Genomic DNA, 26,156 nt, shown 5'->3' on the forward strand with positions numbered 1-26,156 from the left:
GCCAGAGTGTTTTCTTCCATCTGTTTGTTGTGTTCCCTGCATGGCTCATCGTGGTAAATCTTAACTGCTCAAAGCCACATCGAAAGAAAGGCTTTCTTTCAACAAAGGCTTTGTTCTTACTACTCTTTAATAAAGCCTAGATTTGTCAAGTAAAGGACTAATAGTTGTGCAAACAGATGTTCCCCTCTGAGCTGTAGATCCCTGCAGCTCCTCCAGAGTTGGCATGACGCCTTTGGCTGTTTCTCTGATTTAATTCACAGACTGAACTTTGGTGGATACCTGTGTCTTGGTAAATTGTTATTGCATCATCTTCTTTTTATTTTCAAATAATAGATTGAACAGAGCTCTGTGGGGCCTTTACAGAACAGCTGTACTTACATTTCAATTGATTTATAAGACGACTTTGGATAAAGGAAGAGGGGATGCTTACAGATGCATTCCACTGTTTTTATTTGTAAATTAAACACTGTTTCCATTTCCCTTCACTTTGTTCTTTTTATTGGTTTATCATGTAAAATCCCAACAAAATACATTGAGGTTTGTGGCTTTCACATAAAAACATGTGGGTATGAATACTTTTGGAAGCTCATTGTTATAAACTCTGCAGCCTTTTCCTTAATGCTTTGCAAGCAAGGAGAGTAAACAGAAAACCTTTGCATTTAACAAGCATCTTTCTGCAATCTCTTGTGGCTGGAGGCGAGAGCTCTATTGCAAAATAGTTTTGTGTTGTGAGATGGAAAATATGAGGAAACAGACAGGGTCATATCTTTTTTTTTGTGTAAAGAGATCGGTAAAGATAGCTAGACTGCAAAATGAGAGTGAGGGGAATGATGCTGTGAGTGGCCTGAGGCTTGTGTTTGAGGACACGGGAGGTCGTTGTGGTTTGCCTTGCTGTCAGTCACTTACACTCTGATTTCCTTTGTTCCCTGTGTGCTCAACAACCTGTGACTATTTTTCTCTCTTTGTATAACAGTGTGGGAACTTTGCTGTGCTGGTGGATCTACATGTTTTGCCCCTGGGGAGCCCCGAGTCCACCAGCTGGTTTACCACAGACCAAGTTGAGGTACAAACCAAGCAAGTAAATAAGTTTAAAAAAAACAAAAAAAAAACAGGTAATTTTTCTTCTTCAGGCATTTGCACAGTTTCTGTACTTACCTGTCATGTAGAACTTCCTCTTTTCTGCTTTGTGACTCCTGTCGTAATTATGTCTAAATTCAAACCTTTCCTAGCAGCTTCCTACATTTACATGGCAAACTTCTGCCGTTTGCAGGAGGTTGCATCCCTTGTTCGCGACCCAGTGGACCAGAGGGTTAAGCAATATGAAGAGGTTCTGCATGTTAGAAGACGAGCTAAACAGAAGAAGGAGTTGGTCCCTGCTTCGGCCTTCTTTGTGAGAGGTAATCCAGAGTGATGCACCGATCAGAATCTTTCTGGCCGATACTGATTTCTCGGTTTCTTACAGGTGTGTTAATTTTTGCACCAATGCATATTTCTCTTACCTTAAACGAAGTACTTTGTGTTGAGAGATGCTGTTGTCTTTTGAATAGGGGCTGAGTCCATTAAATGAATGGGGCTGGTTCTCGAATTTGGGTTTTCAGTTCACTGATCAGATCCGAACTAAGGAAAATCCGCCTAATCTAATCGCCCGCATCTTTTTCCTCATTCCTCCAAAATAAAGTCATCTTTGCCTTCCTTCATTTTTGTCTTAGGTGTGTCTTCCGTCAACTGCGAGATTATTGATTTATTTTGACTGTTAACGGAAACCATTGCTCCATTAAATCATGGTGCCGAAACGATTATCATGAGCAGGATGGGAAAGGAATCACGAAACCGTCAAAACCATTTTTTATGTTCATTTTTTTTCTGAGGTGTGTGGGTGTAAAGACAACACAACCAGTCGGGACACGGCAGAGTCCTACACCCAGGGCGTGACCCGTGGAGGCGAGCGCTGATATGAGACTTTTTATATTGTGTTGCGCTGTTTGGCTTGGCATGTCTTCCATGTTTGTTCATACAAGATGCAAATCTGGTAAAGCAGTAAGCATTGTTTTCTCTCCTGTTGGTGGGACATTTGTGGACTCTTTCTGCCCATGCTTGTATTTGAGTGGAAAATGAATCAAAAACATCTGCTATTGCCTGCACAGTCATTGAGCATGATCAACAAATTATGCAGATATGCGAGTCAGTTAAGGTCATTTATTCTTTTTTTTCTTTCTTTTTTAAATGTGTGCACATTCCCTCAGCGACGTGCAGACTTGACTTTGAAGCACCAACTAAGGCTAGCATTTAAGGAACCTCCAGCTGCGCGTTGTAAGACAGACGCATTTGTTACAGGTAGCGTTTAAGCACTGTTAAACTGGGCTCACTCAGCAGTGCAGCACTGTGGGAGTGGGATTACAGGGCAGTCAATCTCATAAAGTTTCTCCTCTGGCTACATCTCTGCCTCTCACGCATACACATGCACCATGCCTTGCAAAGATGTTCCTCTTGAACTTTTCTGCATTTCTTTTTGTTACAACCACAAACCTCAATGTATTTTACTGGGATTTTATGTGATAGACTAACACAAAGTAGGGCATGATTATGAAGCGGAAAGAAATTTCAAAACATACTTTTAATCTGATAACGGCTGCACAGAAACTCATATGACCGTTACTTTAATAACCCTACATAAAATCCAGTGTAACTGAGGTAACAACTTGTTAACGGAGTAAATAGAATCCAAATGTGTAATCTAAGCTAAGAATGAACGCATCTGTTCTGTCAGGGCCGCCTTATTTTGTTAGAGAACGTTTTTCTGAGAAGCAAACGAGAGATACAGTGTTCTTTGAGCGATGGCTGGCAGAAAGCTATAAAAGGTCTAATCTAAACTTTGTCACAAGCCAGGTGTGGGTGACACAGTAAACATGAAGAAAAAGGTCAGATGAGACAAAACGGGAACTGTTTTACATGCAAAGCACTGCACACTATGCTAAAACTTTAATCCTTAAAATAAACACATATCAAAGGCCATCATGCTGTGGGAATGTGACTTTATTTTTCTTTCAGCAGGTACATGAAAAGCTGGTTAGAGTTTATGAAAAGGTGGGTGGAACTAAATACAGGTAAATCCTGGGAACAAAACTTGTTAGAGGTGTCAAAAGACTTGAGACTGAAGCGAAGATTCACCTTCCAGCTGCAGTGAAACAGTTTAGATTGGTGGATATTCATCTGTTAAAATGGCCGAGTCAAAGTAAAACCTGAATTTATTTGAGAACGTGTGGCAAGAGTGAAAAAACATAAATTACCGTTTACCCATGTTCTTCAGCCAATCTGAGGATAGGGCAATTTTTCAGTCAGACATACCTTAAAAGACTTGCAGCTCTGACTCACAAGGGATAGCATAAATGCATGCCCACCTTTTCAGATTTTTTGTTGTAAAAAAAAAAAAAAAAGACATAAAAAATGTGGAAAACTTAGCCTTTTCCTTCCACTTTGCAATTATGGAGACCTGTCACCTGCTTTTCTTGTTCATGTTTACTTACATGCAGATCATGAGTGGAGGAAGTCAGAGGAGCGACTGTGTTGCAGAGTTTATATCCTCCCCCTGGGCTAGGTGTGAACAGGCTGCCAGTGTACGGTTACTGAAATGCCTGACTCGTATTCCCAGTGACAGACGGAGGAGAGACAGAAATCTGTAATGATGAAGATCACAGACTGAAGCCCCATTTGACACAGATACACCCCACTGCATGAACAAGGGAACCATCGCTATTTCACCAGTTAAATATGCATGTGAAAATTATTAAGCTCCCTACAGATTTGCCAAAATGAAGGTAGCCAGTGGAACATGACGCCATACTCAACCCCCCTCCTCCTTAAGTATTAAATACAGAGCCTGTCTGTTCTATTAGCAGATAATATACTAACCTGAGATCAAACTATCCGGAGGCAATGACTGAAACTGAAGTTCTGTTATTTTACAGTGGAGATGTATCAGAAGGAGGCGCTTATGTGCCTAAACATGTTCACACGTCCTGTATGTCATTGCATTAGGAAGAAAGTGTCAGGTGCTGATGTCTAGCCTGAGAATAGGCCAGAGGAGCTGCGGTGGTGATTGTGGGTCCTGTGTGAGGCAGCGTTTGAATCAGTGCCAGTGTGAAATCACAGGGGCAGTATAAACAGGGTAGCAGCCTCAGCTGTTGGCACTACAAATGAGCCATCAACAGCTTAAAGCATTCCAAAGCGCTTCAGAGCAAACGTTTGTATCAGTGTTTTCTCTGTGGATGATTGGACTAACATATACACTGCCTTGCTGTTTGTAAATCTTAAACTTTTCCACATCACAACTGCAAACTGCTATGTATTTTATTGGGTTTTTATAAAATAAATGTGAAAGTTAAATATTTCAGTATTTTGTAAAAAATAGAAAAAAAGTGTGGTGTGCATTTGACTTCATTCCTTCAGAGTCAATATTTAGAGCCATGTATTGCTTCAAGTATTTTAGGGTATGTATCTACTAACTTTGCTCACCTACATACTGAAGTTCTTCTTTGCAAAACACAGACTGGACAGAGAGCATGTGTAAATTTAATTCAGTACAAAAATACTTTATTAATCCCAAAGGGAAAGTAAATATTGTCACTCATCACCCAAGAATCTTGAAAGTTGTTGTGGAAGGAGGTGCTTTGGGTAAGAATGATCTCCAGTAGCAGTCAGCTTCCAATTAATCTGATTTGGTTTTCATATCAATTCTGACCAACTTCCCCATCCCTGCTGAAGAAAAGCATGCTCACAGCATGATGCTGCCACCAGTCTCAGTGGGGATGCAGGGAGACGTGCCATGTACTATTTCAACTGATCAGAGGAATTTATTCCACGTTTGCTGTTAAACAGTAATTCTCATGGCATTTAGATGGAGTTAGGCAATTTCTGAATGCAGTTATACTACATTTCATTTAGTGACATCAAAGTATATGACATCAAAGTATATGAAAAAAAAGCATGTCATAATTTTTCAGATTTTGTATTTGTAAAAACAGTTGAATACCTTGTATCATTTCCCCTCAATTTATCATGCACTACTTTGAGTTGATCCATCACATAAAATTCAAACAAAACACATTGAGGTTTGTGGTAATTTTACAAAATTAAGACTCTGTACCTAAACTATTTTGTGCCATAATAATTTAAGGGCTTTTTTTGTGCGTTATCAGATCTTAAAAGGAGATTTCTTCCATACTTTTTCTCCCAGATACTGTAATTGAGACTTGATAAATAACTTCTACTGATGTGATTTATTTGTGCCTTCAGAGAGATAAACAGAAGGAAGTTTTCCCACCAAACATTTTGGCTCCTGGACATCTAGATCGGACATGTTGGGCTTTAGTAGCCCAGGGAAGAGGAACTTGGGAGAGGCCTCATGCATTCTCCCTGGTAGACTGTGCTCAACACACCCACATTTCTCAGTGTAATTACAGATCGAAATGAGTGGATAATAGGTCCTCTGCTCTTTGAGGAAGGCATTTTTGTCATTCAGGAAGATATTTGAGTAAAAGCAGCTTGTGGTTGTGCTCTATGACAAAAAGTTTCACAGTTCTCTGTAGGAGTTTTGTTTTCTGCAGAGTGTTCTTGTTTATGCAAGGCATCTAAGAGGTGGTGTGTGATTAAGTACCTTTCCTTTTTATTTTATCCAACACATTAGTGTTTTAGTCTGATTCAGGCTTATTTTAAGTAATGCAATATTGATTCCGTAGTTTACCGTGGGTCGAGTGTAAACCGAGAGGTTCAATTTTACACGGATTTAGTTAAATGGCCATTTCAGACCGCCAGAGTACATTACCAGATGTCTGCTGAAATCGCCACATTGATCTTTTCTGTGTGCAGCAGAGCTCAGGTAAAGTGAATTGCTGTGTTTTAGAGTCTAGTCTCCTGTCAGGTTGGAGAGGCTGTGGCAAACTGGTACCTATGGCGCGTCTGAGCACAGGACATAGCTGGGTCCTTACTCCTCTCCCTGCACAGGTGCCAGGGCTTAGGGGGAGGGAACACCTGCCAGCCTGTTTCCCCATGGCCACGGCAGGCTGGAGAGGCATTTTCCCAGGCTCCCCAGATGAATGGTCACTAATAGCCGTGGGAGAGGGCTTTGCGAGTCCTGCACAGTGTACCACAGACTCCTCTTGGCAGGCCTATGAAGGGGGCTTAAGGCGGCCTGGCCGTGGTCGTTGCATGGAAAGCGCAAGTGTTGCTGGATGTCTTTACTTTAGGAAAAATGTGTTTATGTAGGAGCATCTCTCTTCTGCTAAAGAATGTGGAGGATGTCTGAGCACTACATGGGAGGTGGTTTGTTTTATGCGGTTATAGCTTTAATTTTGTTTGGCTTATTTAAAACCTAACGCCCCCAAGATGGAACAGTTGATCTAGTCTGGAGAAACATCTCAGTTAAAGTGACATTTTCTCTGCTCTGAATGCACAAAAATACCATCCCGTGTGATTTAGTATAAGTTTAATATCTGCCAATCCTTCACTAGGAGATTTAACAGCACTTCTGTTTAGATTTATCCCAAAATAAGTGCCTCATAAATAATTGGGTAGCGACAGCCTCCATAAACTCGACTTCCTCTCAGCGCTGCTTCATCTATAACCACATATGCGAGCGGGCTCCTATGTGGGGGCCGGCTCTGTAAATAGAGAGGCATGCCTGTGGCAGAGTTACCTGCCCCTGCTCCGTTACTGGGCATGAGGCGGGCCGGGATTAGGACGAGAGGAAAATGGAGACCTGTAACTAGAACAAAGGCATTCCAAGGCCCTGGCTGGAAATGGATCCTGATCAGAGTAGCCATCCCATCCAGCCTGCCCCTCTCCCTGCTTGCTCTCCCTCCTTTGGCCCCTCGGTGGGTAACCCCCTTCCCCCTGGTGCTTGTGGTGTTGCTGTGGCTCTTTAAATCCTCCATGTAAGCCTCTGGCCTTACTAGGCAGAAACACACAGGACAATCTGACTCCATTGCTAACTCTAATCCATATTATTACACTAAGAGGCTAAGTATGGACCAGTGTGAGATTCTCTTAGTATGCTTACACTGAGTAAAAATAACATATTTCACAGTCTGAACATAATTAACATAATGCAGTTGTTTTTATTTAAAATGGGAAAGCAATTAATACGGTATGATTATCTTAATACATGGACTTCAGCAGAAATTTATAATAAAAACACCCACTAAAATTTTGTGGTAATTTAAAGTTAACAGGCATATATTATCCATTTTTTTTGCTGTTCTGTTTTTTATAGTACAAGACCAGCAAAATAAGCTGATATTAGCTTCTTAATTAGACTATTTGCTCTGGCAGCTAGCCTGCAGTCTGCTGCTTTACTGATAGGCTGTACACAGCTTAAATTCTGTAGTTCTAATGTAGCATTTATTCAGTTCGAAAGATGGGTGCTGTTCCTTTGTCCATCATGACTGTCTGTGAGGATTTTGATTTTCTCTTAAAATTTCTTAACTCATTTTTGTTGTTTACACAGTATTACGTACTAGCTTGATTCTAGAGCTGATTTGGATTTTATGTAGCCCATTGGAAAAATGCTGAAAGAGATTTTTTTTTCTTATTTTTTTTAAGAGGTAAAATGCTTTTCTTGTTGGGTAGCTGTAGGAGGGTAGCTGCACTACCCTCCGTACAGCCAGACCTTCCCCTCCCCCAGAAACTTTGGCACCTTCTATGGGATCTAAGTAAAAGCTTTTTTAACAGTTTACAGGGACCCTCAGTGCTCTGCATACCTTCAGACCTGTCACCAGCCCATGACTAAAAGATATGGAGGCACGTTTTATATAAACAGCAACAAAAATCTCATTTGTATGCATCATCCATTCTCTCTCCATCTCTGTGCTCCTCAGTCCTCTTCTTGTCATCTCATTCTCACTTTCCCTTCTACTTTCTACAGGGTCAGCTGGAGTCTTTTAGGACATAACCACAAGCTCCACCATAGCTGTCACACCACACTCTTTTTTTCCCATATAATTAGGGCCTAAGCCTGAGTCTGAGCATGGATCACATTCATGTGACTGTTCCCCTTTACCACAATCTGGTCTGGGAGACGGCACACACTCTGTTGAACCCGAGCCTGACCAGAATGCCCTGTTTCAAGAATTACTGAAATGCTGGAGAGGACGCCACTGTTGATGGGCTGTGCTCTAAAAAAAACGAGCACATGAGATGTCTTCCTGTTGGTGTTTCATTTTAGTCATTTAATGTCTGTTATCATAATGTTTTCAACCTTGTGAACCTTCCCTTTCTTTATCTTCATGTCCTTTACTTCATTATTGCATGTTTATGTACAAATTAGCATTTTTAATGATGATCAATTTAGCAGAGTTAGTATCCAGTGCGACTTCATTCTGTTTTTTTAAAGGCCGGTGCAGTGCATAACTTAAATCCGCTAAGTGTTCCACACTTACACCACCAAACCAAAGGATTTAAAATGTCCTCCTCCTTCTGATTGCTCTAAAGCATAAATGGTGGCCACATTTTGCAAGATTTGTGGCCTTTTAGGCTGCTTGAGGTATAATTATGATTGAGTATTTCGTATTGTGAATGCATTTCCCTCGTTAGATTATCTTCCCGTGTGTACAATATATATATATATATATATATATATATATATATATATATATATATATATATATATATATATATATATATATAAAAAACAACATCTTTTCGCTTGATAATTGTTCTGCACTCCAGAATGCTCCCCACCACTTTAGTCACATGCTGGATTATGGGTTGGCCTGAGCTACCATGCTGCGGCGTATTTTGTAACTGCGATCAAGGGGTCACCCAAATGTTAAATTGAACACTCATGCGCAAATATTGTTTCAGGTGGACGTTGCGCAGGACGATAAGGCGCAGCACTCCGCCACGGCCGTAGTTACAGTTGCACAGAGAGAGTGATGTCCTTCCAGGAAAGCCCCCACTTGCACATGGGTAACTTCCTCAGGCTCTCTCTTCCCTCACCACTCCACTCCACTGCCTCTTGCTCTAAGCGCCCCCCAAACTCTCCACCCACACTCGAGGACAGGGGGAGGGAGTGCAACATCAAAGCAGAGATGTCAAAAAAGCAGGATTCTCAGGCTCTGGTGTCTGACTGTCCTGCTGATTGTACTCCTGTTCGCAAAGAGTTTGCTGCATTTCTACGGACAATAGAAATGTGGACAGTGCGAAAGTCAATAAAGGAACAAACACAAGAACTGAAGATATCCTGATGGGATGTGATGTCTATTTAGCATGACTGTGGGTTCTTTCTTTATTTTTAATCATTATCTGATCAAATAATGTAAATGTATTTAATAGTGTCTCTAAAGAATACTTTATCCAGTCCACTTTCTGTAAACTCTCCCTTTTTGTCTGTTTTTAGCATTTGAGGTACAAATCTAGTTAATCCGAGAAATCAGAAGTCATTGATGGATGCTGCTGTAACGCAGGCTTCAAACACAGTCTGGAAAAGTCTAGAATTTGGTTTAGATATTTGAGGTCTGGATAAATCTTGGAAAAAGTTAGTTAGAAATATTTCTGTGTTTTATTTCCTAGCACATGGTTTAAAACATCCATCCATCCATTCATCCATCCAAAGCTAGTTCATTCTGCCAACCAACAAACCAACTGTCCGTCATATTTTTTTGGTTCTATATCTTAAGCCAGACAACTGTAGAAATTTCTTTTATGTCAATGTCAAATTTGTTTTTAAAAACAACAGCAGTTGACCTATGTGCTTCACATTTTACACCAACCGTCATAACATAAAACAAAGAACAAAACAATAAAAATAAAATTCAGAGAACAGCAAATGAAACACAAATTGAGTAAAAATACAAATTCATCCATCTGTGTGAACTTTGACCTAAAAAAAATGTTTAGGAACCCAAAACTGTGACAATAACAAAAACACTGCATCACATTCCTATCTCTGTATAGGAACTTATTTAGAACCTACCAAAAAATTTGAAACAGAAATTTCTTTGACATTAAGAATGAAAAATTCTGGATGATGTCAAGTGTTGCTTTATTTCACGTCTGAGATTATTGAAGTGATTTTGAAGCTTTACTGTTTTGCACAAACAAAATAGTTGTGGCGATTATGATAATGCAAAGCTGGGATCTGCTTTGAAAATCCTCTATTTCAAAGTTGAATCTTTTATGGATTCTTGTACTACTCACAAAAGCACTGGCGGCCAGGAATGCAGATGATGAGAAGAAGTCCTCAGTGTTTTCTAGGGCCTTTTTAATGATCTCTTCAGGATATGACTGAAGTTAATGAAGTCTGTCCCACTGGAGCCTACCTTTGACCCCGAACTGAGAGGTTCTCACTCTGGTCTTTTCCATTTTGCTGTCCTTGTTGCTGTGGATAGCTTTCAGTTTGTTGATGTTTCTTTCCCCTCATTGTTTTCCCAGGAAGGAGTGAAAGCTGCAGTGTGTGTATGCCTGTGTGTGTTTAGTCAGTACAGTAATCTTGCCTTGGCAGCAACCCAATGGAGTCTAGGTTTTACTTTTTATTCTTTTAGTTGTCCTGTGGTTCATTACAAGATGGCAGAATCCTCTTCAGATGAGCGGTTCCAATATTATCTACCACATTTCGGAAAACATGGCGTGCCGACTTGTTTACGGTTTGGACGGACCTGTCATAATACTGCTGTGTATTGGATTTCAAAACAATTAAGCAAGAAGATCTTTGCTATAATGAATTACAAATGAAACCTTTTAAAATGTCTGTTCTGCAGATCTGGGTATTGCAACATTGTGGGCTGCAGTTGCCGCAAAAAGGAGCCACTCGTTCCCAGAGGAGGCACCAGCAAGCTGTTTGTGAGAGAAAAGCATGTATGCAAGCTTAGCACGAGAGAGCCCAGGCAAAGAGCCAAGAGCAACTCTGTGCTTTGCAGGATGTTATAAAAGTTGGAGCAACAGCTGATGTCTAAGGCCATGGTGGTGCACTGGTTCCCAACTCTGTGCTCAGACATCCCTGTCAAATTTGTCCTGGGAATTGGCAGACTCAACCTACCATGGAAAAGCAGTGAGAACAGTTGTAAAGCAAGACATGCGGCTAAAATGTCTAGCAGCCTGAATCAGAGCCTCTGAAAACATAAGAGCCATGAATAAGGAATGAAAGATGCTTAGGTCCTGGCCCCACGGATCCAGAATGAGCATAGAAAACAAAACAGAGATATGGATCTGCATTCCTCTCCGGGTAGATATCCAGAACAAGTGATATATGACCGCTGCCTTGCTATTTAAGGAGTAACGGCATATCAGATTTTTCCCCAATAAAGGATTGCTGCTATTAACTACAAACATGCTCAACATACTCATGGAGAGCTCTAATGTTATTTCCCCTTTTGATTAATAACAGTCTATTTAAGGAATGGTGGCTTGTCTATTATTATTAGATTGTGTTGTTTAATAAGCTAAAAAGAGAAACGCTCTTCAAGTCAATGTAGCTAAATAAGGCAGTATTATGGTAGCATTTTCTTAGTATTAGTATACAATTCATTTCTAAGGTTTTGTTTATCATGACAAAGCAGATTTGTTTTAATCATCTCGTCCAAAACATCATGTTAATGAAATGAAATGATATCAGAGTTATCTAGGACTTTATTAAGAAACTCAGACGATTTACAAGGAAATCATTTATTCCCATTCACACACTGATGGTGGCAAGCTACTGGATTGTAGCCATGGCTGCCCTGGGACAGTCTGACAGAAGGAAGGCTGCCACATAGGCAAGGTCGGTGAAGTATCTTGCCTAAAGACACAACGGCAGAGATGGACAGAGTGGGGGCCTGAGCCGGCAACCCACCGATTACAGGTTAAACTCCTACTGCTGTTGTATTGAGTTTCAGAAGTGCTGATGTCCCAAGCAACACTGAGGACCTCAGCAACACTTCTAACAGGAAAAGGTCAAATCATGACCTTTCCACAGCTGGTGTGAGATGTGCTTTTCTTTTTAGCTAATGCTACAGCTTACAGCCAACAACTCTTCACTGTTGCAGAAGTCTTGTGGTTTTTTCAGATGCAACTTTGGAAACCAAATGATTGCGTTTTAGATACTTTTGCTCTGCTTCATAACATGCTTAAATCCAACCAGTTGTCTTATCAGCTCTGTTTAAAAGAAGGATAGATTCTTTTAAATGATAGTGAACCCCAGCCTATTTGTGAATTTTTCTTTGGAACTTGACTCATAAAACTGGTCTATTCACAGATTTTTTTTCCATAGTGCATATCTATAATATTTAATGAAAAAAGACAGCTTGGGAACCACAAAAACGCTAGGCTCAATGCTACTTGACACGCTATTGACTAGCATTTGCAAAGCAGCCAATCTGGCGGTGGCATTCATTCTGACTGACCGTACCCCAAAAAGTGAAGATAAGTAAGACTCTAGATGTTCGCATTTGTAGTAGTGCTAAGACACTTTGCACTGTCTGCATTAATGCATATTAAGGTATATTTGGTGTGGGTAGTTTGTTGTTTTTAGAAGTGGTCTCAAGCATTTGCAGATTTCAGCTATTCGTAAGTGACTGTGGCTGTTAATCCTCTGCAAATACCAGAGGGCACGCTGTAGATGGAGATTTAGAAATGTATATGTTTTATAAATTGTAACTTTTATGCTGCTTACAGTTTATCAAGAAAGTAGGAACTAGATCTGCTAACGACATCCATTTCAGCTGTGCCCTAGGTGGTGTATATTTCAGCTGTTTATGTAACCACAGCACTTTCAAAAAAGGATTGTAAACCGCAACAAGTGGAGCTACTTTGATGAAATACAAACCGTCTTAAGAACAAATTAAAATGTTATGCTCTCTATGCACATGACACCCATACTGGATGGCAGTTGTGAGAAATCTCCAAGTACAAATTAAGACTACAAGGGGAACTAAGGTAGATTTAAGCAATTTTAACCTTAAAGTACAAATGCACCAACATGCTGACCAAACCCAGCAAAGTCTCAGATGTCAATCATGTAGAAATCCACTGAGAATTTGGCTGTTGATGGCATTTAAATCTTTTTTCTTATTTCAGTAATTATCTCCTATTTGTATGCTACCAGATTTGTAACATCAGCTTTCATCTGTGGAAAAGTGGTAACTAAGGGAAGATGAGACACAGTTAGTTATTTGGAGTAACTGTAAGTTTTTTAAAATTAATGAGAGGACTTAAACTATTTAAAAGGAAAATGTCTGCTCTATGACATGTAAAGACATGTACAGTGTTCGTTTAGACTGAAAGAGAGCATCACTTTGAACAGATAACAGGAAGGCTTAACTGAGTGCAGCAAAGTTGCTCAGTTTGATCCTTTTAACTGTAGGGGGACTTAAAAATTTCATTACATATTATAGTCATTACAATGAATGAAGGACAAGGACAAGATCAAGCAAATGTTTATAAACATATGCTAAGCTTTAAGGAGTTGAAGTGCTTGGGAAGAGACATATAATAAATAATTGTATTTTAACAGGGATGTCATGGCAATAGCCTGTCCACACTCTAATACAGTTTTAATTTATAATCTGCCGAGCATTAGATTTTAGCTACAGCTCTGCCAAAACAACTAAAACTGAGACCAGTTGCATTGCAAGCCTGGAAGAAAAACACTATATAAAATAAATCATAACTCATGTCTGCGGCTAAAACCCAGCAGGCATTAATAAATACAAATATTCTATCAAAACACAGAACCCAGCATTTGACTCCATGTAATCTCTGCTGCTCATTATAACAGAAAAGACTGAATTTAAAACAGGATGAAATACACCAAAACATTTAAAAGTGCAATTTGATTCCAATTCAGGTTGTGATACACACCCAATACTACAAAGTTGTGCCTTAGATTGTAAGTGCTGCAATTACACAGACTGATTCTGGGTGATAAAACGGTTTGTAAAAGACTCCTGTAAATCCCCAACTTTTCTTCAGCAAACACAGTAATTTGGCTGCTTGCCATGCTTCAGAACGGGGGATTGTAACCCAATGCTGCTAATGCTGGAGCATTTAGTTTTTTTTTTTCACTGAATAAATAATTTTATCTCTCAGACATTAGTCAGCCCTGGATTACATGGCTAATCTAATTTAAGAAATGACTGAATAACGAGGATTATGATTACAAACCTGGGAAAAGAGGATGTTTTTGTCTCACCATGAACTCCATGACAAGAACAAATTGAGTCTTACCCTTTGTAAGATGAGTAAAAAGCTTTAAAAATGATCTTTTTATTACAATAACATTGTTTTACACTGAGGATCTTTTCATTAAGTACATTTATTTAGTGAGAAAGAAAATCTATGTTGAGGAACAAAATCACCCTAGCACAATTATTGATAACTCTCACAATCCACTTAAAATTTAAATCATCCACTTAAAAATCATTTACGGTACGTAAATGATTTTTATTCAAATGTTATTTTAAGTTAATCAGAGTTTCTAGTAACTTTTAGTAATCTATGGCTTTGTTTTTCCTCGGTGTATAAATGACAAGACACAGAGGCATTTTCTTTTAGCCACCGGTCACTTTAACAACCGAGAAACAAATAAAATACTGGGTGAACGAGGACCAAGTTAATATTGCCATCATGTAATGAGCAGGAAGTGCAACTCACGGTTGGGGTCGCAAAATAATAAAAAATAAAATAACCATAGTTGCTATTCTCATGCTAGGGAAAAGTTGATGACAAATGACGCATTTCCTTCTCTCCTCTCTTTGTTTTGCATCATCATAACAATTTTCACAAGACCGTCCCTGAGCTCTCTGATCTGGATCGCTAAGCTCTGTATCAGATGAATACATGGAGGATAATTAAATCCCGTTCCAAATGGCCAAATATTTTATAGGATAGAGGAGTTTTAAGGCATAGCACTTGAAATACTGTATGGTAATGTCTGTAATTACATTTTTGCATGCATTCATATTGGACTGACAACTGAGATTGAGTATACATTGTTCTAGAAAGGTTAAACAGCAGGGGGGCAATTATTGTGCCATGACGGATTTTATTAAAGATTATTTCTCGGTGGAAGTTTCTCAAACTAAAGATAGAAATACATCTTCTGCATCTTCACTACTACAAAACTGCTGGCATCTGTGTAGTGGTTTATGTAATTGATGTCATAGAGAGTATATAAATTAAATTTGCGATTTCTTTAGTTTTCTGCAGTGTCACTAACAAAGAGATCAGAGCTGATTCCTTTTATAAAGTTAAGCCTGTGGCAGTTTTGTGGCTCCGCAAGCTGCTCATCATTGTTGAAAACCAGCTTCTTTTTACAAAAAGCCAATTAAATGGTGTGAATTGTTCCATGAGCCACAGAGAAATGTCCACAACTTCCTCTTTGGATTTGTTTCTGAGCCAGAGGGGTTTGTATTGTCTGCTGTTTGTGTCAGACACCCATACACACTCAGTGTGTGGGGGCATACTTGTCTCAGCTGTAAGCCAACATTGGGAGGAGACTTTCCCTAAATAATTCCAGGTTTTTAAAAGAAATGTATGGATGTTTGTCTGTGTTGTTGCCAAAGGGCAAAACAAAAAATACAAAAGCAAAAATAAAAAAACCCCAGCTCTCTACTTTTAAAATGTCAGTTTTCAAAAACGAAACAGTCTTGTTTTGGGCTTGATGCAAGTCATAGTGCATATTTGACATTATCCAGGGACTTTTTGAAAGAGCCTGGAGTCCAAAAGGTCAGGATTTTCTCAAACTACGGAGGACATGTAATCCTTTATTTGAAGGCAAAATACCAAAATCCTCCCCCTAATGCTGTAGTCTGAAAATAAAGACACAAAATCAGAAAGTGAACTAGTGACAAAGTTAAGGACAGTTTAGTATATCAGGGTGTAAAGAGGTGCAGAGGGTACCGGGAGGGTGTCAAAGGCTAAGCAACCTCCGTCAGCTTCCCAGCATTGAGAAGCAAAGAACAACTGAATTGCATGTCAGCTAAACCTTTGCTTTTAGTCAACAAATTCCTGCTAGATTAGGCAACAGGCCACAGTTTCTGCCCAGTGCATCTTAAACACTGTGACAAACATTCCAGAGCGGAGACTCGACACATGACTTTTCTGTTTCTTCTAAACTTAAATGCTATTAAAACGAAGAATTTAAAAAAATACCTTTTCAGTGCCTTGCAAAAGTATTCACACCGCTATAAGTTTTGCACGTTGTCACATTACAGTCACAAATTTCAGAAAATAGCACATATTTGTGAAGTGAAGTCATCTTTTCCTGCCAAAAGCTCATTTTTTCTGGAATGGCTACTGAGTGAGTGTATATTCTCAAGCCATGTTACAAATTTAGGCCCCGTTTACACGGAGCTGGCTTTCAGTGAAACCAAATCATGTTTGTTGCAATCTAGCAACTCATTTACACTCATTCCCGTGACCAAAGTCTCACATGGACATCCCTAATGTGCAGTGACAGTTTTGATTCTATGTAGTCCATAGTTCAAAACTTGTCAACAACAGCTGTCTTGACCTATGGACATGAGCTATGGACTTCAACTCTTCTAGCATTACTAGGCACCTCTTGACACTTTTTTAATGTCAAGGTTTGCCTACTCTGCCAGTTGAGGTGGAAAGCTATGTTTTGGTTGCTTTGCAGTTGTGCCAAACCCCCATTTTATTTTCAGATGCTGAATTGAACAGAACTCTGGGAGATATTTGGGGTTTGGAATATTTTTTTTATAACCTAACAGTGCTTAAAAGACTCCCCAACTTCTTTAACAAACCCCTCAGGCTTCATTGAATAGCTGTGTTTATGCTGAGATTGAATTACAGTTTGCTGATCCAAGTTTTATGTAGGTGTATCAGGAAAGTTGAACTGAATAAAACTGGACGGTGCCCTTTGAAAACCATGTTTTTTTTCCTTTCACTTTACAATTGTTTACTACTTTGTTTGTTCTGTCACATAAAGTCCTAATAAGAAAACTTTGGGTTTGTGGTTGTAACTTAACAAAATGCAAAGGCAATGCAGATCTATTAATTAACCTCTTTTCTTATTGTTTAGAAAATATTTATGCACAGTGAACTTCTTCTGAACATAAACTCCTCCACGTACACTCCTGCTGAAATAAATATTGTCTCTCTTTGCCTCTCTTAGGGGGAAACTTCAACCTTGTGGCAAATTTCCTGAGGCGGCACTCCTATCTCAGATGTGTTGTCGAGCAGGGTATGTGACCTACATGTTTTTATGGATCCCTGTCCCATTTGAAAGAATCAGAAATGGATTGTCTCAAAGGCTCATTTTCAGCCAAATTTCCCACAGAAAGAGCAAGTCATCTGCAGCTCTCGTGTTGATTTTTCTCCCCCCCACTTGTTTTTATGTCTTGTCCCTACCTGCTTAGGGTGCTGTTGAGAACAGGCAGCCGTTAAAATAGCCCCCTTGAGAGGCTACAAGGAGTAGGAGAGAGAGAGGAACTGTGCGACTGTCTATGGAGGGCAGTGGGAATCTATCTTCACGGCCCATATAGTGCTTGTGACCCTTGGTCACCTTTTCATGGGACCAACATGGTTCTCTTCCTGTCAGTAAAGTTAATATCTGCTCCCACAGGACGGAGGCCTGGATGTTGGGGCAACGGTGACCTGCTGCAGAGTAAAATGACGGGTTCTTTCAGTAGGTCCGTCACAGATCAAATTAGGCCTGGTCCTCTGGGGTCAAAGGTCGTGAAATTTAGTCTGCTGAGTTCACTACGGCCTACACATGTGGTTAGCTAACGTCAAAACATGTAATTAGTTTTAAATTGCATTTGTAAGAAGTTCTTATTATAATTACATTCTGAAAGTTTGATAACAGTTGAAAGATGTTCATTCCAATAAGCAGGTATTTTTGGGAAGTTTTAAGTTCTTCTGCCTAAAATGATTTTGAGAATTTTTTGAAATAATGTAGGGTTTTTTTACAGGTTTTAATTGTGCTTTAATTAATTCCAGTTTAACAATGGAAGAGCACGAAAAATAACACCAAAATGGTCAAATAAGATTTTGTTTATTCACATTTTTTTATGGCTCATCTCGTTTCTTCTTAAATTATGATCTTACCTATATTTGTATATAAAGTCCCCGCACCTATACGTCTCCACAAATATCTTCAACACTAGGGCTCAGCACTGCCCCCTATCAGTGCGGCCCGGTACTTTCTGCATCACCTTGCGTATTTTCACTTTGCATGTATGGCCGATCAGTCTAAACATGTCACTTACATTCATTAAATACATAAGACAGACTGTCTTGTGTATTTAAGATGCTATACGTGGATTACTCACGTGTAGCGCTTGAGTAATCCAAGATGTATATTAGTGATATTAAGAGAGATAGCAATGGACATGCCTCAGCTGCTTGCATAAGTGCCTCCAGTGGTGAGGCACAGCAGGGCATAAATTTCAACATTTAAAAATTTTGAAATGATACACAAAAAAGTGCCTCCCTGACTGGATGCCACTGCTAGATGCTCCTCATTATTTCATTGAATTTTTCCACTGCATCAGAACCCCTAGCATGGCATCATGCTACCACCACCAAGCCAGATAGTTGGCGCAGAGTTCTTAAGTTTGGAAGCTTCATCCTCACTAATCCAAAGATACTTTCTGGTTTTGTGGCTAACTAGCTCAGTGTTTTTGTATTTATGTATAAAATCTTCTCCAGAATGCATTTGACTTGCTCAGTTGGGAATTGCAAATTCACGTCAATCATAAAGGTATCTCTTTAGGAGCAGCAGGCTTATTTCTTGTTTGGCATTCTGCCTGTCAGTGTTGAAGTAAAAGTGGTTTCTCTGTGGGTATTGGTGTGCCAGCAGTTTCCTGTTCATAGGAGGCCTGCACTTGGGTGGTTGCTGTCTTTTTTTTTTTTGAACATCAAAACTAATTTCCTTTGTTTAGAGGTCAACAGTTTAGGTCGGATAATTAAAACTTGGATGGAACAGGGTGTTCCAAAAAGACAATTACCCCCAAAACACATCAAAACTCATTATGGAATCAAGAGATCAAGTTTCTTGAATGTGTTTCCCAAACCTCGAACCTCAGTTCTGTTTAAAATGTGTTGTGTTCTCAAAAGTGGCAAACCTTTTCTGCCATGACTAACGATCATTCAACAGGAATGAACCCAGAAGCTCATCCAGACGGGATGTATTGATATATTTGAATCTGCATTACATTGTAATGTAATGTGAATGTGGACTAGAAAAATCCACAATCAATTTATACTTATTTTTGTTCTTATTCTCGTTTTATATTTCAGCTCACTCTATAAAAAATGGATACTTCAAATACATCGTTAAGGCCCAACAATTCAGTCCATTCAAGTGTCTTCATGTTTTTCCCTTCTTTTTAAATATATATATATATATAATTTATTAAGTAATCTATAGTGCATTTTAAGTGTTCTGTTCTCTTACTGAAAACGGTGTCAAATCTAAGGCAGATTTTGATAATTAGGTTTCAAGTTTAAGGCAAAGAAACAATACTGCAAAGCAGCAATGTTTCAGATCTTCCAGCCGAACATGAAACCCAGTTGTAGTTATTGTTTTCTGATTAAAACCATAAAGCAGCATGAACTAGAAAGAAAAGCAAACTTCCCTATGAATTTGTGTACAATTAGTGCACCATTAATAAAGCTGCACACATATCACAAACATATCTTCATGAAGAATTTATTGTAATCTATATTGTCATTACAACATTGTCAATGTTAAATAGTTTTAAACTATGAAAACCCATGCAAGGCCACAACCATTTTTTACCTGAAAATCTGCTGGTACAAACCTTGTACAAGATCTCAACCTACTTTTAAGACTGAATCGCCAAAAACCTTGAAAACCTTTAGAGAATAATAAAAGATTTATCAGATCTGCTGGTGAAGTTGTTTTGAGAACCGCAGATGCATCTTCTGCTTATTTGGGTAACTTGTTTTAGTGTAGAATATGTTTGAGCCGCTTTGATTGAAACAAGTCTAAACTTTGAATTCTTGAAGTCGCCTGAAAGTTGTTTATGCTATACTCAGCGAAAATGGGTCACACTCTCTTTGAAAATGTTTGCTGTACCCCTCCAGGGGGTCCTTTTGTGGGCTCCAGTGTCCCCCACATGAATGTAGGCTGACAGGAAAGGGGGAAGGAGAGGGGAGAAGACATGCGGCAAACGTCGCCGGGTCCGGGAATTGAACCCGCGACGACCGTGTCGAGGACCCAAGGCCTCCAAACGTGGGTTGCGCCATCCCCTACGCCACCACCGCACGCCCTTGCTGTACTTATTTATCTGAGTTTAAAGGGGCAGTGTTATGTACCTTCAGTTAAAAAATTTTATATATACAAAACGTGACTTTGCAATTTAACGCCTTGTAATTGGCGTCTGTTTCTTTAAAAAGCTCCTACTTTTCCGACACTCTGTCTTCAGTATGTCATGACATGGTTCTCCTCCATGATGACATTTGCAACTGTTCTTAGGAGAAGTAGTTTCTATGATGAACTCAGCAGATGTGCTGTTAGTTCTACCAGCTGTTTGCTAATTGCTGCTGCTGCTGCTGCTAGTCTGAAGGTGCTGATTGGGGGGCTGTGGTGGAGGGGAGCTCTGCTATGTAGAAGCTCAGAGGAGCTTTGTGGAAAAGGTGAAACTTGGAGAGCCAACGTTTAGGCACCCTGAACAGTTGCCACCAGAGATTAAAGGCATCTCAAAAATATGAGCAAGAATTAAAGCAACATAAGAATTAAAACAACACTCCAGGTATGTTTTGATAAAGGGATAACATTATAACATGATATAAAGCTCCTAAAAGTCGACTTTACATAAAACCCCCCCTTTAATGAATTGTGTACACAAAGGTCTCCCTTTCATTAAAAATTGCTGTATTTTATTTAACCTTGTACCCTATTTTAAGAAGATTATAATTTCCATCCATCATCTTTACCCGGTTGTTTATGCAGTGTTCTATGTGGGCTGGTTGCTATTTTCAGCAGTCATTGGGCAAGAGGTGGGATACACCTTGGACAGGGTCCAGGGACTTTGTGTGTCCCTGTCCATCAGGGGGACACACAACAGGACAAATAACCACGACCACACACACCTTTGTGTGACCAATTAACCTAAGCCGGAGAACCCATGCATTCACAGGGAGAACATGCCAACTTTTACTAAGATCTTACACTAAAAAGAAGAAACAAAAAACACTGGAGGTTCGCACATAATCATTCTGAGAGCTGCAGAATGATTATGTGTGGGTCGGGCTTTGGACACCCGGCCCTAAGGCAACATCTTCTAAATGGTCTTGAATGGCTGCAGTGCATGTTGCTCATGAACGATAGAATATTAAAATGAGTTATACTATCTACAGACTGTTGAAGTCTCTTACTCTACTTTTTTTTAGAAGTTTGTAAACCGGATCTCCTGATCTCCTCAGTCTTCAAAAATCTTACTGAACAATAGGACTGCATGATATCACTCTTCACTTTTCTCTTCCCCATCATCTCAGTGGATCCGTCGTCCTCCATGAGCGTTCTCATATTTGTTACAAAGGTGTATTTCGGGTGAGGACATAAAAGGTGATGAGACCTTCTCTCTTGCTTAATGTATTGTTTCCAAGGAGATTGGACGAACCGAATATAAAAACTAAGCAAATGCCGCATCTATTCAGTGTTTGCTATTGCGACCAACGCTGCCTGACTTGGAAAGAAGATTTCGGACTCGTTTTATTAGTGCTTTCAGTTCTTGCCAGAAATTGTCACAACGTTTTTTGCAGTAGTTGCGTAGACGTCTAATATTACACATACACATAGTACATGTAAGTAATACTTCTCCTCCACACATGAGGAAAATCATTGAAGAGGATTTAGAAACTGAGCTTATGAGCTATGTAGCCCTCAATTAAAAGGTTACAGACAAAATTAATCAAACTGGAAAGTTAGAGATTTATTCCCTTTATGTTTAAAAATCCTTTCTTGTGTTGGTTTTTCATTAACTTGCCATCATCAAAATTGTTTACTTGAAGGAAGATTCTAGCTTAGGTTTTACATTCATCTGTTTTTCTTTGATTTATATTTAAAAAAAAATTATATGGCGCCACATAAAACAAAATTAGTTTTTGAAGTGGACATATTTCCTTTTGAAATCAGTTTAACTGTAGGTTTACTCCAAAACCCAGAGCTAATGTAAAAATGTAAACTATTTCTATGTTGTTTACTCAGCTCATAAAGTTCTGGATATATTTAAGCTCCCATTGTGTGATGAATAGTTTGTAGATGTTAATTCAAGCTTTCACCACAATTCCTCCTGTCTGACATGGACTGATAATTAGAGGTAAGCCCACATTATTAAGATGTGTGCTGTTTCCCTGCCTGCTTTCAGATTTGCGTTTGTTTCCTGAGCGATATGTCGTGTGTGTGAGCTGCCCAGAAGATGCCTCGGTGCACCATGGAAACCCGAGCCTGGCCGCGGTGAGTGCTGTTTATACTCCTCTATTTCCCCTTCCAGTTGCTTGGCAAAAAGTTCAGCATTGGTCTGTGTGTTATTATAGAGTTTCATTGCCAAATTGTTCTCTCCCTTTATGCATAGTGGTCTGCTTTACTACAGGACAAGGGGTTTGAACTCTGTTGGAGCATCTTGTAGACCTAGAAAAGAAAATACAAAGAGATTTGTGTCAAAATGTTCAGGGTCGCCTTTTTTGAGATCAAGTCTAACCTACCACGATCAAACATGAAACATTAATTACATTTTTATAGTTTTATATTGCTAAAAGAGAGATTTATCAAATTGTAACTAGCTAATTGCAAAGCTTTTCTACACTTCTAAGTTCATTTTGGCATTAAAGTCAGCCCTGATTGTTTCAGGAATTTCACATTTTGTCACTCTACAACCACAAATGTTAATGTTTTGGGGAGCATTTTAAAGTATAGATCAAAACAAAGTAGTACGTAATTGTGAACTGAAATGAATCTCTCTTTGTTTCTAAAGCTTTTATTAATAAAAATCTAAAAAAGTGCAGTGTGTTTGTGTTTCATCCTCATCATGCTACCAGTAAAGCCGTAAGTTTTTATTGGCAGCTTCCAATTGCCCATCCTGTCTTTCCAGAGTATGCCAGATTAGATGAAGACAGTCTGTTAAATTTTGCCAGTGATTCTCAATTGGTTTAAGGTCTGGACTTTGACTGGACCCATTTACAGACTGAAATGGTTTGGTCTAAATTGACCAATATTCAGTTTTCTGGGTTTTTTAGCCCCTGGCAGATTTTCTGTCTGTATTTAACCACATCCATCGCCCCATCATCTATGCTGAGGAAAAACATTCCCATTGCATAATGCTGCCACCACTATGGCTCACTGTAGGATTGGTGTCCTGTACATAGCTTGTGGCAAAATTCATATAGGACTTTCTGTGGCTTTTTTCTTGCCAATCTACCATAAAAGCCAGATCTGTGGAGTGCTAAACTACTTGTGGTTCAGTGATTATTTTCAGATCCTCCAGTGTCACTATGACATTTTTTTCCTTGCCTGTTTAAATGCTTGGCTTGTCAGTTTAGAGGGATAACCATGCTTTGGTTGGTTCACAGTTAAGCCAAACTCTTTCCTTTTTCAGTGGAGGAAGAGAACAGAGCTCAGTAAGATGTCCAAACTTTGGAATTTAGTTTTATAAATTGAGGTCTTCACAAAACAGCCATGGCCACTGTTTACCTGTTGGTTGACGTATAAAGCCTGTTGTTTACCTGGGAGTTAAAGGGTCCATATACAAATTTCTTTAAAAATCTGAAAACCATTTATAAATTTATTTTGTGTTCATCTGTCATATAAAATCATATTAAAGGCGTTTGTGGTTGTGACACAATATGGATCATTTTAAGGGGTGTGAATACTTTTGTAAAGCACTTTAACTTGGGTGGATTAAAACAAGTAAACTGTCTTCATCATTAGTGTTTTAACAGAGAACTATTACATTTATTTTGCAGTCTAAATGCTGTTTTTCCTTTTTAATATAATCTACTGTCCTATGGTCAGTGTATATTTGATCCTGAAAGCCCCCCTGAGTATTTTGGGAATTGGCAGTGAAGCCTCTCACCTTGGCACAGACATCGCACCGCCTTCCCATCCCATGATAAGTGGCCTGCTGTTTTTCTGAGAGATTTTTATTTAGATTTTTTTTTTAAATACCTCAGCCTTTTCCGCAGCTCGACTTCCAATGAAAGCAGCGATTGTAATATTTTTGTCAAGCTGCATAGTCGTCGACGAAGAGTTCAGATTGTGTAACCAATTTTCCAGTTCAAGGAGGCATTGCTGTCGATTGCGTTTCTCTGCTCAGGATGTGGTACACTGGGATCATACAGTACAAGCAGAGGGAATTGGAGGGTGGGAGTTTTGTGGTGGGGCTCTCACTAGCTCAGCCGTGTTTGTGAGGGGAAAGATACCAGACAGAGAGGCACAAGGATTTTCACATGACAAAAGGAATCTTTTGTTCACTTCCTCTTGCTCTATTCTTAACTTGAAATGCACGTCAAAAATCAGAATTCTCATGTAAACTATAATAATGTTGCTGTCTAAGATGAATGTGGTCTTTGGAGCTTCTTTCAGACTTGATCTTGCTTTTGAAGGTTTGTAATTCCACAATACTTGACAGCATTTGCATGCGAGACTTCAAAAAAAAAACAAAAAAAAAAAACTTTTCTGCTTTTTACTTTTATTTTACCACATTTGCGTGTTTAAAGAAGTTTCAGGTTTGTCAGGATTCAGTTTGTGTGACTTGCAGAAGAAAAACTGTAACCACAGTGGAAATGTAGACAAATGAGAGCATTTTATAAGGTCAGAGGAGCTGAGTTGTGAAGGAACTGAGGTAACATCATGGCATCCATCGCGGATCCTATTCATGTAGGATTACTGTGCACTCCCATCCTCTTCTGGGACAAAATAGCAATTTTGTTTTTTCCTGGCTGTGAGTCTGTCGAGACAAATTTAATAACTTCCATTTGACAAGACCAAAATACTAGACTTTGTTAAAATTTTTGTCTGTTAAATGCATCAAGTTGGGACTTTCAGCATGTTGTTTTATTTCACGATTTACTTCATTGAACTTTCTTAGGTGTTCTATGCAAAAAGGCATTAAATTCTGTTTCTCCCCACATGCATCGGTCACAAGTTTCCAACTTCTGTTTTGTTCAGCAACCCTTGGATGCATCCCTGCTCCAACGCACCTGAATCAAAATTTTTAATTACTTCCTTGGCATGCCAACAAGTTTTGCAAAGACCTGGTCACTTGATTCAAGTGTGTAGGAGGGCCGGGATTCTTCCAAGGGTTGTAGGACAGTAGCACTCCAGGACTGCAGTTGCAGACGGGCATAAATTGAAATATGAAATGGAACTATAAATAAGACATGACTGAATAAAAGCAATCAACGCTAAACTATGATACCAGATGTGCTACACAGAGGAATCCAGTAAATTAAATAAACATTTTTGACAATCTCCCTATTTTACTGTAGGTACACAATATATTGAATTGCATTTGATGAGATATAATAGTTGAAGTGTTGCACGTTGAAGCTGTGCATCTCTATTACATACCTGGCCAGAGGAATGTACTTCAATTTCCTATGATTAGGCCTGTCACAGTTAAAACTTTTGCTGGACGATAAATTGTCCCAGAGCTTATTGCGATAAACTTTTATCAGTCAGTTTTTGGTAAAAAAGAGAGAAAAAGGGATAAACAATAAATCAAGCAAATGAAAATTGAGTTTCTTTCAATTTGGTTAATTGATTTATTGTTTATTGTGACAGACCTACCTACAGTATGCTGCCTTCACTGCATGTAAATATTTAGTGATTGAGTTGGGGGCATTGCTTAATAATAAAGAAAGGAAGATTAGGATTAAAACATTATCTAACCTTAAACTTTGAAGAAAGAAATTATAAGTCCACCAAAAAGTCAATAATCATACCCAAAAGCACAAATCAACTTAACTTCATTTGAGTCAGTATGAATAAATGTCATTTCATCCAGTTTAAAGTGTGGACATACTGTAGTTGTTTCATTGTTTCATAGATAAAATTTAGATGTTGTTCTTGCAGACATCAGATTGTTTTAAACCAATGGCCACAGTGAAGTTTTAGTTGGTGAGAAACTTTCATCTTCCCCTCTTGGACATCTGACTTCAGGTCTCCTCCCTGTTTATTTTTCCAACTTGGAACT

At 39.1% G+C, this 26,156-nt stretch overlaps 1 protein-coding gene across 1 annotated transcript in view; it reads left to right on the top strand.

Moving 5' to 3' along the window:
• The window catches only part of slx4ip (SLX4 interacting protein), a 46,943-nt gene that overhangs the window by 11,066 nt on the left and 9,721 nt on the right, over positions 1-26,156 (top strand). Inside the window, exons 4-7 of the mRNA XM_032552417.1 lie at positions 974-1,063; positions 1,271-1,397; positions 17,108-17,176; positions 22,332-22,420. Coding sequence (XP_032408308.1) covers positions 974-1,063; positions 1,271-1,397; positions 17,108-17,176; positions 22,332-22,420 — 375 coding nt within the window. The remainder of the gene's footprint in view (positions 1-973; positions 1,064-1,270; positions 1,398-17,107; positions 17,177-22,331; positions 22,421-26,156) is intronic.

This window comes from Xiphophorus hellerii, chromosome 22 (assembly GCF_003331165.1).
Source record: "Xiphophorus hellerii strain 12219 chromosome 22, Xiphophorus_hellerii-4.1, whole genome shotgun sequence".
In the NCBI taxonomy this organism is placed as follows: Eukaryota; Metazoa; Chordata; class Actinopteri; order Cyprinodontiformes; family Poeciliidae; genus Xiphophorus; species Xiphophorus hellerii.